At 42.2% G+C, this 17152-nt stretch overlaps 1 protein-coding gene across 3 annotated transcripts in view; it reads right to left on the reverse strand.

Moving 5' to 3' along the window:
- Nucleotides 1-17152, reverse strand: part of RCOR3 (REST corepressor 3) — an 80448-nt gene that overhangs the window by 14605 nt on the left and 48691 nt on the right. For all 3 annotated transcript variants that reach the window (XM_073628421.1, XM_073628423.1, XM_073628422.1), the window contains one exon: nt 13886-13943. In XM_073628421.1, coding sequence (XP_073484522.1) covers nt 13886-13943 — 58 coding nt within the window. The remainder of the gene's footprint in view (nt 1-13885; nt 13944-17152) is intronic.

Raw genomic sequence — 17152 nt, forward strand, 5'->3', positions numbered from 1 at the left:
TCAACAGCAGAGGGCTAGAAGCTCCTCCTGCTTAGGTATCCCCGCAGACAGGCTGGGAAAGAGCTGGGTCATTTGACAGCTGTATATTGATTAGGAAAAAAGATGTTTTATTAAAATAATTTGTGTTTTCATCAATATACAAAAAGGTACAATGTAAATTAAACTGTGTGTTTAGTCTCACTTTAAAATTGGTTTTAAAGGCAGAAGGTTTTTTATATTTTAAATGCATTCCATGCATTAAGATAAAAAACCTTCAGTGTGCAGTAGCCCCCCAGAAACTTACCTGAGACCCATCTCGATCCAGCGATGTTGCCCAAGAGACTCGGCTGTCCGGGACTCTCCCTCCTGATTGGCTGAGACACACAGAGGGCGACATGGCTTCCGCTGCTGTCAAAGTCAGTGATCCAAGGAGGAGAAAGAGGGGGCGGGGCAAAGCCACAGCTCTGTTTCTAAATGGACACACAGAGCAGCGGCTTGGCTCGGGTGCCCCACAGCAAGCTGCTTGTTGTTGTGGGGGCACTCAGGGGGAGGGAGGGGCCCAGAGCGGTGGCAAGGGACCCAAAAAGAAGAGGATCTGGGCTGCTCTGTGCAAAACCACTGCACAAAGCAGATAAGTATAACATGTTTGTTATTTAAAAAAACAAAAACAAAAAAAATAAAAACAAGACTTTAGTATCACTTTAAAACGTTTTTATAGCCAGTCATTACAATTAGATTTTTATTATCTAGTAAAAAACTACACTTTAGAAGTCAAAAAAACATTGGTTTGACCAACACGAGATGACCCTTCTGTCCAATACCATCAGAACCAAAATCATCACAAATTTTAATCAGCTACTAAACGCCACAAAATTGTTCTCTGCAGGTGTAAAGACTGCAAAACCCATTCTAATCAGATTCACAGCAGGCTGGTACTTGAATGCACAGAAAGTTATTAAGCAGTGCATATTGTTTTATTCAAACATGCTGGAAAAGAAGAGAGGTAAGCTGCGCAATGCTCTTCTGGAATACATTACCTTTGCTGAAGGCACATCTTCTATCTCCTCAACTCTGTCTACCTTAAAGTTGTTCTAAATGTTCAAGGTTTTTTAAACCTTCTGGGTGCAGCTCCCCCCCTCCAAATTCTTACCTGAGCCCAATCTCAATCAAGCGATGTGCACAAGAGCAGCTGTTCTCCTGGATCGCACTCTCCTCATTGGCTCACACAGCAGCGGGAGCCATTGACTCCTGTTGCTGTCAATCACAGCAAGTGAGCCAATGAGAGAGCAGGAGGCAGGGCCGAGATGCACTCTGTGTGTGAATGGACACTCAGAGCGCAGCTTTTAAGCGAGTCTGCTTGAGTGCCCCTACAGTAAGAGGCTTGCTATTAGGGACACTAGGCGGGGGAGGAGCCAGGAATGCTGGCAGGGGATCTAAAAACAAGAGAACCATTGCAGGTATGGAAACTTATGGAAAAAGTTTCCACGTATGGAAAGTAGGCAGCCGCACACCGCAAATGAATACCAATCATGGACTTCTTTAATGTAATAAAGACAGGTACAGTCAAAGGGCTCAACGGAAGGTTAATGCATTTCACACAACTGGTGTTTAATCATGTTTAAGCAACAGATGCGTGAAACGGGTTAGCCTTCTGTTAAGTCCTGCATAATAGTCTGTGATTGGTATCCCGTTGCGGAGTGCGGCTGCCTACTTCAAGTTTCCTTGTCTGTCCAGGTGGTGAGCTGAGCCAGCACCTGTGGGGTTATAACAGGCAAAAAAATTATTGCGCAGGTATACAGACTAAATATAAAAAGTGCAAGCTGCTGGCAACAACACAACAGGACCAATTGTGATAAAAGTGAAACAATAAGAAAAGTTGAGGCGCTAAACTTAGATATTGAATAAACAAGTGTCCATAAAGTGTGAACAACTAGTGCTGTTCTAAATAGTGCAGATGAATTCCTTGATAAACATCCAGTAACAGCGAGTGTGGGGTTACCTGTTGTGGATTGATCTCCTTGTCTGCCTAAAAACTCTGCTCCTCCTCCCCTTCAGCAAAGATAAAGTGACCACTGCCAATGCACCTGCTGCAAAACAATGGAGCAGATGCTTTTGCAGCCAAAGTCATCTTTGCCACCTTTTATAAATTTAAACAATAAGGAATGGCAGGGAAATTTGGGGGTCTCCTTTAAAATATTTAAGCTTTTAGATCTGCTATATTTTATGATTTTAGAAAAATAAAGTATGCTACAGACAACACTGAATGACAGACCACCCCTGAAAAATGTGATAATATATCCTGTAATGAAGATCTGGGGACTGAAAAAGAATTACCTGCACACAGAGTTTTGAGAGATCTGATATATACAGAGCTAGCAGCAGCACTGATGACTCACAGAACAAATCTATTATGTGCGGGGGCTCAGCGATAATTTAGAACCTTAGCCAAGATCATAATTACAGCAGCAAATCTCATCTTTTGCTCCTTTCACAATGTAGTAAAGAGTGAAAGGATAGGTGTGCTATCTACTGGTTTGGTTCTTCTGAAAGGATTATATTATTTACTCCATAGGTCAGGCTGGCCCACAGTGACCAATGTCCAGCATGAGATACAGAACCCACCTCCCAGTATCTCCACCAGAGGGCGGTGTTGGCGCAAATAAGGGTATAAGGAGCTGCAGCATAGAGATCTTGTGAAAATATACAAACTGGTTTAATTCTGTCCTCTTCTAAAACAAAACAATTATAATAGTACATAATTATTGTACTACTATACCCATTTCAGACACACATTATATATAATTGACCAAAAAGTGGGCAGTAAAGTCACCACTGTAACTATCTCATTGTTATCCCCATCCTCCAAAGCATTTCTGTTTGTGAGAAACTTATGGTATGTTTGCCGGCAACATCCCTAACATGTGCACATTTCAATGCACATTCTCTGCATCCAGGCTATTTCAAGATGTGAATAGTATCTATGTTGGGATGAAGTCATATTTCGCCCCCAAAAGTCTGATGGCATTTATGGAAGACAGGAGAAGAGATGGGGAAATAATCGCAGAGACTGAAAACGATGGTGGCTTCAATGACAGCGGGGCTGTATAGCCTACACCAGATAAAGTAATGGTTCTGAGGTTTTTCTTGCATCAGGTGGCAGACTTTACTTCTGCTTTTGAAAAGCGCCCTAGTGAGATACTGAAAAAAAAAAAAAACAAAAAAAAAAAAAACCACACAACACATAAAATTCAACTCAGTATTAATTAATATATCATTAAAAAGGTGTTCTTTTCAGGACTGGGTGAACAATAAAATGGGATTTTTGGTTTTCCTTTAAAATCCTTTTCTTCGATTACATCATGGAACACGGAGCCTCTTTATACACACACAATGATAGGGCTATGCTGCCACCTTCAGGTCACTGGGCACTGCCAAAAAAAGACAGGAAATCCTCTCCCAAGCATAACCACTCCCCATTAGGCAAGGCTTCTGTTTTTGTAGCAAGCCATGAATCACAATGGAAGAGGGATCCTGTGATGTACTTCAAGAGGAATTTTAAAAGGTAAACCAAATATTTAATTTTATTTACCATACAACACGGGACTTACAGTGTCTTCATTTCAATGACAATTGGGAAGTCCCAAAGCACTGAATGTGAGGCCCACGGTTTAGTGTGCCGCACAGGCTCGATCACTATGGGGATTAGTGTGGGTGATGTTGCAACCACTGCAGGAGTGCCTGCAAGGGATGGAGCTCATCCCAGCTCCTGTAGTCACTGGAAGGGAGAGAGTAAAGATCCCTAATGCCGCACATCCAAAGAGTCCTATGGTGGTATGAGACAACCTCCACCTTGGCTCCTGCCAGGCCACTCCTTCAACACGTTTCGCTCCATCCCCAGGAGCTTAGTCATGGGGATTCCTATGACTAAGCTCCTGGGGTGGAGTAAAACATGTTGGGGGCGTGGCCTGGCTGGAGCCCAGGCTGAGGTTGTGTCTCATACTCCCATAGGACTCCGTGGATGTGCAGAACCAGGGATCTGTCTTCTCTTCCTTGCATTAAATGTAAGGGAAGGGCAACACACAGCAAGACAACTCGCTCCAAACAACTAAACCAGAATAAGTTTAAACATTATGCAGCAGCCTGCAAAATATGCTGAGGTAGGGTCCCCAGCGGCTCTAACATCCACTTGCTAAAACTTTGTAAAAGTATGAACCAAAAACCAGGAAGCAGCTTTACAAACTTGAGCTAATGAAATTTGATGGTAAAAAGCCCAGGAAGCACCCACACTCCTGGTACAACGAGTTGTCACAGAAAACAGTGGAACTTTGCCAATTAGCATATAAGCCTAAGAAAAAAGCCATTGCATCCACTAAGGAATGGTAGATTTGGTAGCTGTGTCACCTATCATTGGACCTTCAGGAAGCACAAAGAGAATCTCACTGACAAATGTCAGCAGTCAACTTTGGGTAAAAGCTGATAGCACAAACCACATCCAAAATGTGAAGAGCCTCGTCACCAAGTGTCTGTGCCTTAGGACAGAATGATGGCAACGCAATGTCTTGGTTAAGATGGAATGAAGAAAGCACCCTAGGTAAAAATGACAGCTAAGTCCATAGAACCACCTTGTCACGGTGGAGATCACCGGGAACAGTTCCTTAAAAAGGTAAGAACCAATTCCAAAACTCTGCGGGCTAAAGGAATGGCAACCAGAAAAATAACCTGAGTCGGAAGGACTAAAGAATATCCCCCATAGGTTAAAACAAGAGATTTCTGTAAATCAGAAAGTTGAGGTGCCAGGGAGTCCTGAGAGGTGGAATAATACGAGTGACACCTTGCACAAAGCCATGCACCAAGGAATGTAAAGCAATTGGTCTCTAAAAAAGGACCACCAAAGCAGAAATCTCACCCTTGATCGCACTCAAGGCCAGTCTCAGGTCTACTCCAGATTGGAGAAAAGCCAGAATGCAACCCGCAGCTTACTTTCAAGGGTGAAATACCCCAGCATCACACCAAACAAAATAAAATTTCCAAGTTCTGTGGTTAATCTCCCTTGAAGTCACCTTCCAAGCGTTCAGTAGTGTGGTAATGACAGAATCAGAGACTCTTTAGCCCCGCTGTTCTAGCTAGTGACTTTATTGAAAGATGGAAGATTAGACCTTTTGATAGAATTTGAGGTCAATCTGGAAGGATACAGGGGTCTTTCGCAAACATATTCACAATATTGAAGTACCAAGTTCTCCTGAGCCAGGCCACGGCGATCAGAATTACAGTACCAGAATTCATTCCACTCAAATCCAGACAAAGTAGAAGCTGTAATGACAGAAAGGCTTAAAATAAGGGTCCCGAGATATGACCAGTGCATCCATTGCTTGAGGATCCCTTCCCTGGAGACAGTTGTTAAGGGCCTGCCAATTTTCCATGCCTAAAATGGGGAAGGCAGACAGTGCAGGAATACAGAGTTCTGCCTAAGAAGGATGAGATCTATTTCCTCCTGAGCAGCACGACTTCTAGAGCCTACTTGATGATTTATGTACGGCACCAATTGTCTGATTGGGCCCTTCAGCTGTACTGACCAATGCAGTAGGGCAAGACGAATAGCTCTCAATGCCAGGATGTTGCAGTGATCAAATTTCCCAGACCAAGAAAATTGTCCAAAATTTCACCCCAACCCATCAAGCTGGCTTCCGCCATCAGAACCCTCCAGGATAAAAGGGAGGAATAATTTTCCTATCTCTAGCATTCATGAGAGCCACCATTCCAGAGACAGTCTTGTGCAGGGATTTTAACGACATCGGGAAATCTAACGACTGTGTCTTCCTGTTCCATGCCATGAAGACATTCCACCTAAACCAATAGAGGAAGACATTTGTCCAGAAGGATCACGCTCACTTGGACGGCATCCAGTGTCAGGTCTAATTATTCCAACCTCTCAGCTGGAGCCAATGTACACTGTGTGAGACACATTGATCTTCAGAAGAGAAGCAGACTGCTACCTCAGAAGTAAGTCGTCCAGGTATCCTATAGCAGGGCCACATATAAAAAATGTAGTGATGTGCAGTGTTAGTTTTCCACCACACATAGCGTTTTGCTTTTAGGCCAAAAAGTTTAATTTTGGTCTCATCTGACCAGAGCACCTTCTTCCACATGTTTGCCGTGTCCCCCACATGGCTTCTTGCAAACTGCAAACGGGACTTTAAGAATATCCCACCTGAGCTGTGGATCTTTGTGGGATTCTTGGCTGCTTAGCTGATTAATGCTCTCCTTGCCGGGCCTGTCAAGTTTAGGTGGATGGCCATGTCTTGGTATGTTTGCAGTTGTGCCATACTCTTTCCATTTTCAGATGATTGATTGAACAGTGCTCCATGAGATACTCAAACCTTAGGATATTTTTTTTTATAACCTAACCCTGCTTTAAACTTCTCCACAACTTTATCCCTGACCAGTCTGGTGTGTTCCTTGGCCTTCATGATCCTGTTTGTTCACTAATGTTATCTAACAAACCTCTGAGGGCTTTACAGAACAGCTGCATCTATACTGAGATAAAATTACACACAGGGGGACTCTATTATTAGGTGGCATCTGAAGGCAATTGGTTTCACTAGAGTTTAGTTAGGGGTATCAGTAAATGGGGCTGAATACAAATGCACGCCACACTTTTAAGATATTTGTAAAAAAAATTTGAAGATGCCCTGGAAGTTGTGGCTATACCATATAGGTGAAGGTAGTCAGAGCCACATGGAACAAACTGACTCTCTAGGGTTGCACTCAGGTTTCTCCCTACCTTAGGAAAGTATTTTGGATCCCATACCCCTTATTTCCCCTGTTCTCTTCTGTGGGACATGGCCTACTGCACTAGTTACCCCTTATAAAATATGTTTCCTTAACCGTTTCCCCACTGTCTCACGTACATATGCATCAGCAGGTTGGCTCTACTGCGCAAAATGACGCAAGGTACATCGGCTCCTTTAAGAACTTTAGCAGGTGAGCGCCAGCCACCTGCGATCGCGGGCGTGAGAGACTGAATGGGGATCTGTGTGTGTAAACCCATAAATCCGGTTCTGTCAGGAGAGGAGAGACAGATCGTGTGTTCTTATTAGTTAGGAACAGCGATATGTCTCCTCCTCTAGTCACTCCCATCCCCCCACAGTTAGAACACACACTGAGGGAACACATTTAACTCCTTGATCGCCCCCTAGTGTTAACCCCTTCCTGCTAGTGACATTTATACAGTAATCAGTGACTATTTTTAGCTCTGATCACTGTATAAACGTCAGTGGTCCAAAAAAAAGTGTCAAAAGTGTCCAATGCAATGTCACAGTCCTGCTAAAAATCGATGATCACCGCCATTACTAGTGAAAAAAAAAAAAAAAAAAAATAATAAAAACAATGCCATAAATCTATCCCCTATTTTGTAGACACTATAACTTTTGCGCAAACCAATCAATATACGCTTATTGCGATTTTTGTTAACCAAAAATATGTAGAAGAATATATATCGGCCTAAACTGATGAAGAAATTTGTTTTTAAAAACAATTTTGGGGAAGGTATTTATAGCCATCGCCTTGTGTCTGGGTACCATTCCTCTGATTCTTGAAAAACCGTAAGGTAATGGATCTGGAAAAAGCCAGTCTCCTAATCACAGATAGGAATAGCTAGCTTCTCAAAAATTCTATGGGCAGAGACTCCATCACCCGAAGACACCAGCAAAAAACTGAAACCTTGCCTAATGGGCAGGGGTTTTCATGTTTTTTTTTGCTGGTGTCCAATCACCTGAAGGTGGCAGTATAACGCTACTCTTTCCAAGTCTTGAGTGCTGCAAGAGGGTGATATCAAATCAAATTCAGGTACCTACACTCACTGTAATAAAAACCAAGTAGGTTAATGATAACTTTAAAGAAGGTTAATGATTTATTAAAGAATAGAGAGTTTTGTTAACATGTGTGTTTTATATCTATCTAGAGTTCAGCTTTAAAGGCATCTGGTAATTTTTTTCCTGGTCAGGCTATGTAATGTGTCAGTGTAACACATCCAGGTATTTCTCCTCTCACAGAAATCACAGTACTCCTCCTGACAAATTTCCCCTCCATCAAGGTCAGCATCTGCTTCTTGGACTTAGATGCTGGCTCAGAGATGACAAAATCATGTAAGTGCCCATTCACACATAAATGGACAGCTGCCATACAGCAAACTGCAACGGTTTACTGTGCGTCTCTGTTCCGGCTGCACTGAGCAGGCGGGAGGGGGCAGTGTGATGCACATTTTAGCTCCCATTTTTCCCCACTGAGCTTTATTTGAAGTGTATACTTCATTCATGGCACTGTACAGCAGCGTGGTGCGAGGATTTGTCTTGAAAAATGCAGCTCTTTATTAAATGTATATCTCAGCAAAATAGTAAAAAAAAAAAAAGTAAAATGCACATTTCCCATTGTTTTATCCCTTTAAAAACACAGAAAAATACCTGGTGATTTTGCAAGAAATCCAGTGAGCTCTTAGCTTGCGGTTGTTGGATGACAATGCTGCACAGAAATCCCAAGTAGCTTAAAGGATATGTAAAGGTTCATTTTAAAAAACAAAAAGGTCATGCTTACCTCATCTGTGCAGTTGGTTTTGCACAGAGTGGCCCCGATTCGCCTCTTTTGGGGTCCCTCAGCGGAGCTCCTGGCTCCTCCTCTTCTCGAGTGCCCCGTTGGAGAGCTCCCTCGGACACTCGCGCGTGTGTGCTCCCGTGCCCCACTGATACAGACAGCAGGAGTCGGCCCCACCCCCGGCTCCCGCGTCATTGGAATTGATTGACAGCAATGGCTGCGTTGCTATCAATTTATCCAATCAGGACCCGAGACACCGGCTGGAGCTGGTGTGCTCGTCCCCGTCGCTGGAAAGACCGGGTTCAGGTAAGTAAAAGGGGGGCTCAGTGGGGGCAGCTGCATCACACGAGGTTTTTCACCCTAATGCATAGAATGCATTAAGGTGAAAAAACTCAAGGGTTTACAACCCCTTTAAATTCTCCCCTTCTGGTCTACAGAGCACCACCTCTACTCATCCCCTCTTAGCACACTGATTTATTTTCCCAGCAAAACATTGATACTGTCATGAATCCCAAGAGCCTGCTTACAACACTGTGTAAGGAAGGGTTCAAGGGAGCTGTAGTTCTGAGGGGGTGTGCTTAGGTCATTAGCTCCCAGCAGATGTCACTGCAAGAATTTCGAAAGCCTGGTGATAAAAGGAGTGATATAAGCAGGTTTTTGCTATAGAAACATGGCAACAGTATAAGAAAAATAATGCTGGAACATTCCATAGAGCAGCCATTCTCAACCAGCATTCCTCCAAAGGATATTAGGCATTCCTTGAGATCGAAAGATTTGACCCCCCCCCCCCCACTTAATAGTGACTGTGTAAGTCCAAGACCAGCACCACTTGGCAGAGACAGCGGCATGACAGCAATAATCTTTTTAGCTATCTTTAAGGGATGCATTCCAACTATCACTGTAAGAGGGGGCATTTTTCTTACTTACTACCAATGTACGGGCCATGCTTCTCAGCAATGATTTTATTTTAGCAGGGGTTCCCCAAGACCTGAAAAAGGTTCCTTTGGTGTAAGAAGATTGATGAAGGCTGCTCTACAGGGAACGAGGAAGGGGTTTGGGGATAAATTTGGTTCATGCGTAAACAAAATACTTTAAAATGTTGCCATTGTTGCAAGCAGTCGAGGAGAGGAGTGTATCTGTTTATTCCTCCTTCGACTTACATAGTTCTCCTCAAGATACAAAAAAAAAAAAAAATTATATATATATATATATATATATATATATATATATATAACAAAAACAAACACGGAGTGTTGTTTCATCCCACCAGACTCCACCCAAATGCTAGTTATGGTTGGAGTGCAAGGCTTTGGGTTACAGTGCTTAAACTATATGTAAACGATTACTTTGTAAAACAACTTATTCAGTTTAAATTACAAATAAAAAGCAAAAGATTTGTATATACATTAAAAAAAACAAACAAAAAACCCACAACAAACAAACATAAATATCCTTTTTTTATAAGTGATCACATACCCTCTGTTCTCAGCTGCATAAAAGCTGGGGGAGGAGAAACAGCAGCACACTGGTTTTGCCTGTGAATGGCTGTGGACAAGTCTGATCATTGGAGAACAGATTGCGTTCTCAGCATAGCTAGAGATTTGACCATGTTGTGCTCCCATGCCTAGTGTGGTTAGTTTTTAATAGGAAAGCAGAGGGACTGGCAAGAGCACCAATTCCACACAAAGGAAGCAATATAAAGAGAATAGGATACAGCAGGCACATATCAGGAATATGAAATGTTGGTTTTACATATTCTTTAAAGCCGAACTGATTTTGTGTGGTCAGGCTGCATAACAAGTACAAAATGTAGCATTTATTTTGGTGTTTAACAGTTTTAGAACAGCTATCCGGCTTTCTACCTGCACAGGGCAGCTTCTTACAAAGTGCATTAGTCCGGGGCTCCAGCAGTCTAATGCCCCCTGCACAGTGCTGAAATCACCAACAATGCTCAGGAAGCATAGGGTCAGGGACAAGGTAAAAGAAAAAAAATTGTGCTGGGACATGGTCTCCCTTCTTAACCACTTCAGCCCCGAAAGGATTTACCCCCTTCAAAATGACAGGCCATTTTTTGCGATAGGGCACTGCGTTATTTTTACTAACAATTGCACGGGCGTGCGACGTTGTACCCAAATAAACCCCCCCACCCCACAAATAAAGCTTTCTTTTGTTTTTTTGATCACCTCTGCGGTTTTTATTTTAGGGTTATAAACAAAAAAAGAGCGACAATTTTGAAAAAAAAAAAATATATATATATAATTTTTACTTTTTGTTATAATACATATCCAATAAAAATTAAAAAAACAAAACAAAATGTATTCATCAAATTAGCTCAATATGTATTCTTCTATATATTTTTGGTTAAAAAAATAAATAAAATAAAACACACGCAATAATCGTATATTGATAGGTTTGCACAAAAGCTATAGTGTCTACAAAATAGGGGATAGGTTTAAGGTATTTTTATTATTATTATTATTTACTAGTAATGGCGGCGATCAGCGATTTTTTAGCGGGACTGCGACATTGTGGCGGACAGATCGGACACTTTTTTAGGAGTGATATTACAGTGTTAAGAGCTAAAAATATGCACTGATCATTGTATAAATGACACTGGCAGGGAATGGGTTAACACTAGGGGGCGATCAAGGGGTTAAATGTGTCCCAGGGAGGTGCTTTCTAACTGTGGGGGAAGGGGACTGACTGGGAGTACAGTGAGATTGCAGTTCCTGATCACTAGGAACAGACAATATCTTTGTACTTCCCTGTCAGAACGGGCATCTTCTTTGTTTACATAGGCAGATCCCCGTTCTGCCTCTCCGAGGAGCGATCACGGGGGGCTAGCAGACATTGCAGCCGCCGGACCCACGCATCGGCTCCTCCGTCGTGTCTCGTACACAAAACGACGTACGGGTACATCGTTTCACGCAATACGGCCGCCCTGCCGCAGTATATATGCGGTGGGCATTCTATAAGTGGTTAATTCACAGTGAGAGCTAAATCATTGAATGGGTGCAAAACAGAATACAGGCTCTCCTCAACCAGGTTGTTAAACGAATTGGTCGCTAAACGATTGGCCAAAAGTAATTAATATTTTAAGCATTCTTAACTACTGTACTGTATTCTGAAAAAATAAAAAAAGGTCTAAAACACAAAACTCCAACTCAATAACATTGTTTTAATTTGCATAAGTACAGAACACAAAAATATAAACAAAAATCCTGTATTGTACAATACAATGATGTACAGTGCCCAAAGAGCTGGTCGTCCAAGCGATCGCTAAATAGGTAAGTCATTAAACGAAGAGAGTCTGTATCTGCTAAACAACAGCAAAAAAAAAAAAAATACTATTTTCAGCACCGTAAGGCCAGCCATACATGGAGCGAATTTCTTTCCTGCAACCAGTGTTGATGCGGGAATCCCTCCAGCCGAGCCTTTGTCTTCTTGCGGTGGAGGAAGCTGTCCCCACTGGGAGAAGACAGTGATTATTGCTAGTGGCTATAGCAGTCGCTAGCTATAACCGCACATAAAACCCAGCAGGATGGTTGTACCCAAGTTGATTGATCAATCAACTCGGTACATTCAGCCTATTTGAAACGTGTATGGCCTGCCTAAGTTTACTTTTTTAGTGCACTGCTGAAAGTAGAGTTGGGCTTTGAGTGAATGGCAATAGAAAAAAAAGGAGGAGTAAAAAAAAAAAAAAAGCCAGAGAAGGCCTAGCCAGTCTGATATTTGAGTAAAAAAACACTACAGCTGAATCAGATGGCCCATCTTTAATCTATGGTGGCCCTAATTGTTTTTTTTTTTTTTTTTACTGTGAAATAGGTTGGTGCAAAGTGAATTAAACAATTTGTCCCTAAACAATGGGAAGACCATGGAATTAATAATAGATTTCAATATTTCAGTAAGACTGACATGGCTACACTCTACATTAGAGGAGAATTGGTAGAGCGGGTTCCTGCTTTTAAGTTTTTAGATATTAAGATCTCAGAAAATGTATCCTGGTCACTGAATGTGACAGCTGTTACCAATGTTTATATTTCTTGAGACTTCTCTCCTGAGAAAAAACATCTTAGAGTCCTTCTATCACTTCTCTATTGAGAAGAACTGTTTGGGAAGCAATCACACACATTACACCCTCCAGAGAAACACTAAATCTTTCTTCAGATATCCTTCACACATGAAGTACAAAATGAGCATATATTGTGGAGTGTACCACATATTTTTAATGGATAAGTTTACCACTGGAACATGTTACACGTCTCACCAGTTTTTACAGTGGTATGTAATGTAACATTCTCCAGCATCTGCATCCTTTCCCCCTGCTCCCCCCCTTCCTGTGACAGCGGGTGATGGGTATTCTCCCCATGCACGCTGTAGCAATTTGAAAACAGTGTGGTCATGCAGGGCTCCGCCCACACAGCTGCATCATTAATTCACAATTTCCTCAAATTAATGCCTACAAGTACCGTCAGCCATTGCGGGTGATGGCTTGTAGTTTTCAATGAACTATGAGGGTGTTGGTGAGCGCTCTGCTACTCCATTGCCCTTCCTGCTCTCAGGTAACTGCCTGTCCGTATGAGTTAGACAGCTATGCTGAGAGTCTGTAGAAGCTGGACATTGCACCCGTGATCTGTAATCGCAGGTGCAATGCTCTGCAAGCTCCATAGGAAAAAAAAAAGAAAAATGCGCATTTGTTTACCTGCAAAAAAATGTGCATTTATTATTTTTTCTTTGTTAAAGGTGAACTTATCCTTTAAGATGCTTTGAATAAAGATATGTTTTTTTTATTTAAAGACTTTGGTTTATATTTTATTTTTTTATCTAGTGCAGCCCTGCAATTTTCAAGAAGCCACAGCAACAAATGCCACGGTTTAACATGTTCCTTCATTTCATCATTAAAATAATGATCTTTGTTTTCATCTTGCAATTTATGTATCGATTTAATAGGTTGTTTGCTTGTTGCTGTGACTTTCCCCTTCTACACCAACAGTAGCTGTCCAAGAGCACTGGTAAAGGTACAGATGTTTATGTTTGACATGTGTCACCCTTCCATGTACTCCTTGCTGTTAAGGCCAGTTATAGGTTGGGGCGGTTGCTGTTTGTACAGATGTTAAAAGGTACCGGTGACCTCTTGTATGATCAGGGCAACTTAACTAATAGCAATAGAAAATCATTGACAAATAATAAGGAAATACAGAGTCATTCCAGATTGGTAAAGCAAGAGAAATATGAAAATGGCAAGCAACCATATATGAAATGGACAGAAGGGCAATATACTAAAAAGCTTTCCGTTTTCATTTCATTATGCTCCACTTACCTTGCACTGCGAGAAGCTGCTCTTCTGTAGTCCAGCGAGCATTTACTTTCTGAGTTGACTGTAAAAAGCAAAAATTTCAAATGTGAAGTGACACTGACAGAGAAAACTAGATTTAAAGTGCAAGTTCAACCTTTTTTAAACCTTAATTCCAGACAAACCACAAACTATTTCTGTAAAGTATCTTACATGCAGATTTTTAATTCCATTCAGCTAATCTAGTGATCGAGCCCCTCCTGCTAGACAGTGTAGTTAGTTTGATAACCCAACTTTACTTTTTGGTCTTCCATAAAGATTTTATTGAATAGAATAATGCCAAAAGAACAATACAGAAATCATCTGACAGGGACAATTACAAACAGTAAGCAATTACACTGCAGAGTAGGCAATATTAATAAGTCAGAATCTTTCTTCGGTTATAGTAAACAAATGTAAGAAAAAAAAAACTAACAATGAACATCTGAGGTGGGCTACTGCCCAACTGTATGGACCCTGGCATATCTGGTAGTAAGTAGGGAGACAAAATAACAAACCAGATGGCAAAGGTGTGAAAAGGGAGGGAGGGACAGCAGTAGATATAAAAGGTCAGTGAAATTGATTGCCAATGGCTACAGCAGTGTCCTGGGGTAGAGGGAAAAAAAAAAAAGGCGGGGGGTGTGAATCAAGGGTACGAAAAGGAAAGTATGGGGGGATCCCCGGGGAATGTTGGCCTGCTCAACATGTGGTCTTTTGAAACAGGATGAAGACCTCCTAGATCAATGGGAGGCCGAAACCCAGGATGGTTCTTTCAAGGGTAGACGGTGATGTTTGTAAATGTCGGAATCCTAACCTAACTTTTCTTCACAGAATACACCCTGGTCAACGATCCACCGCCTGCCAATGAAGGCACTTTACCACACAGATAAGTTCATTACTCTGCTCTGACCCACTAACAGTAAGGGGTTTATTTATTAAAACTGCAGAGTGCAAAATCTGGTGCAGCTCTGCATTGAAACCAATCAGCTTCCAGTATTTTTTGCCAAAGCTTAATTGAACAAGCTGAAATAAGAAGCTGACGGGCTATCATGCACAGCCTCACCAGATTTGACACTCTCCAGTTTTAGTAAATCAACCTCTACTGTCTTCATTGTTACATTGACAGCACTGTGCGAAGCAACAGAGCCTGTCCAAACCTCCATTCACACAGGGAAAGTGTTGGGAGACATTTGCCGCTACAAAAAATACCGGCCGACATTCTGCTCGTGTGCACGTTGGTCTGGCTGGCTTTTGTTGGATGTGCATGCTGGAAAACCAGCAGCCGACCAACTCCCAATCAGCGCTCTCAGCCAATGGCAGTGTTCTGGCGGGGGGGGCGTCCCCCTGTCAGAACACAACAGCTCAGCGGGGGGGGAGATCGCTAGACTAACCTTGCATGGTTCGTACACCTGCTCCCGACCGGAGCTGTCAAAAACTGTAGTGTGTACCAGGCATTACAATGCTGCCTGTCTGTCTTGGTGAGCAGATCAAAGAAAAAGACAGACATTCAGGTGCATTTATTGACTGTATTTAATAATAGAAGTAATTGTATTTTAATAAATACATTACTGGGTTTAATTAGATGACTTTCATATCCGCCTGGAATCCAGCTTCATCCAAGTCCATTTAGAACATATTGGGTGCGGTTACCCTTTTCCCCTTTTATCACAATTCCTGACTTTCTATGCAGCTCTGAATAACTGCAAAATCTACTGGCTGCTGTGGGCGTCTGTTCATCACACAATGCTGATAGACAAAAAGACTACTGAGGGCATTCTGACCTGACTGTATGCTACAGTCAAATAGAGTTTACTGTGGTGCAGATTACATAAATGGCAGAAAAGATGCAATTTTAACACTGAAGGAATATTCTTACAAAAACTCTTGTTCTATATAAAACATGCAGTGAATACATGTAATGATAACATCCACAAAAGATGAAGTCGCTCCTAAGAACTCTGCAATCATCAACTCTAGCTTGAAGGTTTGCAGGTGCTCAGTCCTCCAGGGTTCATTTCTCCCACATACAATTCAGCAAAGTTTTGAAGGCACATGTAGGCAGGTGTTGGGCTGCAGTATATATGCCAACCTAAAGGTGGTACTGTGCTGTTTTAGGCTGCCAGGCGACCACTGAAGACTAATTTGTCCCCTGGTATGGACTCCAGGTAGCCATCTTGGGTAGGTTGTCATCTTTTATTGAACATCAAAATCCTGCAAGATTTGGGTAGCCATCTTGACACAGAAGTGCTTAAGTAGCAGAATCTGTGCCATTTGCTGCACACGCAGTGTGGAAGTCAGGGACCACTGGTTAAAGTGGTTGTAAACTCATCCATATACCCAATGAAGTGACTGGCCTCAGGAGATACACAGAGCTGAAACAAATCCTCCTACATAGGTCGTACCTGTTTATTTAATCTGTCTTCCCTCTACAGCAGTGGTTTTCAACTCCGGTCCTCAGGACCCCATAACAGGCCAGGTTTGCAAGATAACTGAAATACATCACAGGTGATATTAATTGCTGCTTATTGATTGAAGAATTCTAGTCTGCATTTCCCCAAGGTAATACTTAAAATCTGGCCTGTTAGTGGGTCCTGAGGATAGGAGTTGAGAACCACTGCCCTACAGCCATTCAAAGTGCAGAATTTACACAGGATCCCTCAGCTCTAAAAAGAAGGGGGCAGAGAGCTGAAGTTACATCAGTGAGGAGAGCTCTGAGAGCCGATTGGAGGGAAGGGAAACACCCCCCTTCATACAGCACACAGGAACGGAGCTGAGGTTGTCAATCTGCTGGAGCACCCTCCTCTGTCACCATTTTTCTCTTGGTGTCAGGAAAACTTGTCAGAAGTGACTCATGATGATAACAGAGGAACGAGGTAGCAGACAGAAATGATACTTAGTGTTCTGGACTGTGACAAGTATTCATATTTCATGTCTGAGGTTTACAACCACTTTAAGGAGAGAGCAGTAGCAGTGGTAGAGTGCAGTACTTGACGAAGGAGGGAAGGAGTAGGTTTCCCCTTACAAGGTGTCTCTTCTGCCAACTTCCTGGAATGGTCACTCTTCGGCAGCCAGATAACTGCAAGGGCCTCGCAGGGTGATCAGAGGATCTTATACCTCCTCCAAGGGAAGTGCTCCTCAGACAGACATTCTGTGGTCTGTAAACTCATAGTATTTCACCATTGCAAAAAAAGTGTCTTGCTGATAAACATTACCTTTTTTGTCTGAAGAAGTGTATAACCTTCAACATATATACTG

The sequence above is a fragment of the Aquarana catesbeiana genome, linkage group LG04, assembly GCF_042186555.1.
Source record: "Aquarana catesbeiana isolate 2022-GZ linkage group LG04, ASM4218655v1, whole genome shotgun sequence".
Classification (NCBI taxonomy): Eukaryota; Metazoa; Chordata; class Amphibia; order Anura; family Ranidae; genus Aquarana; species Aquarana catesbeiana.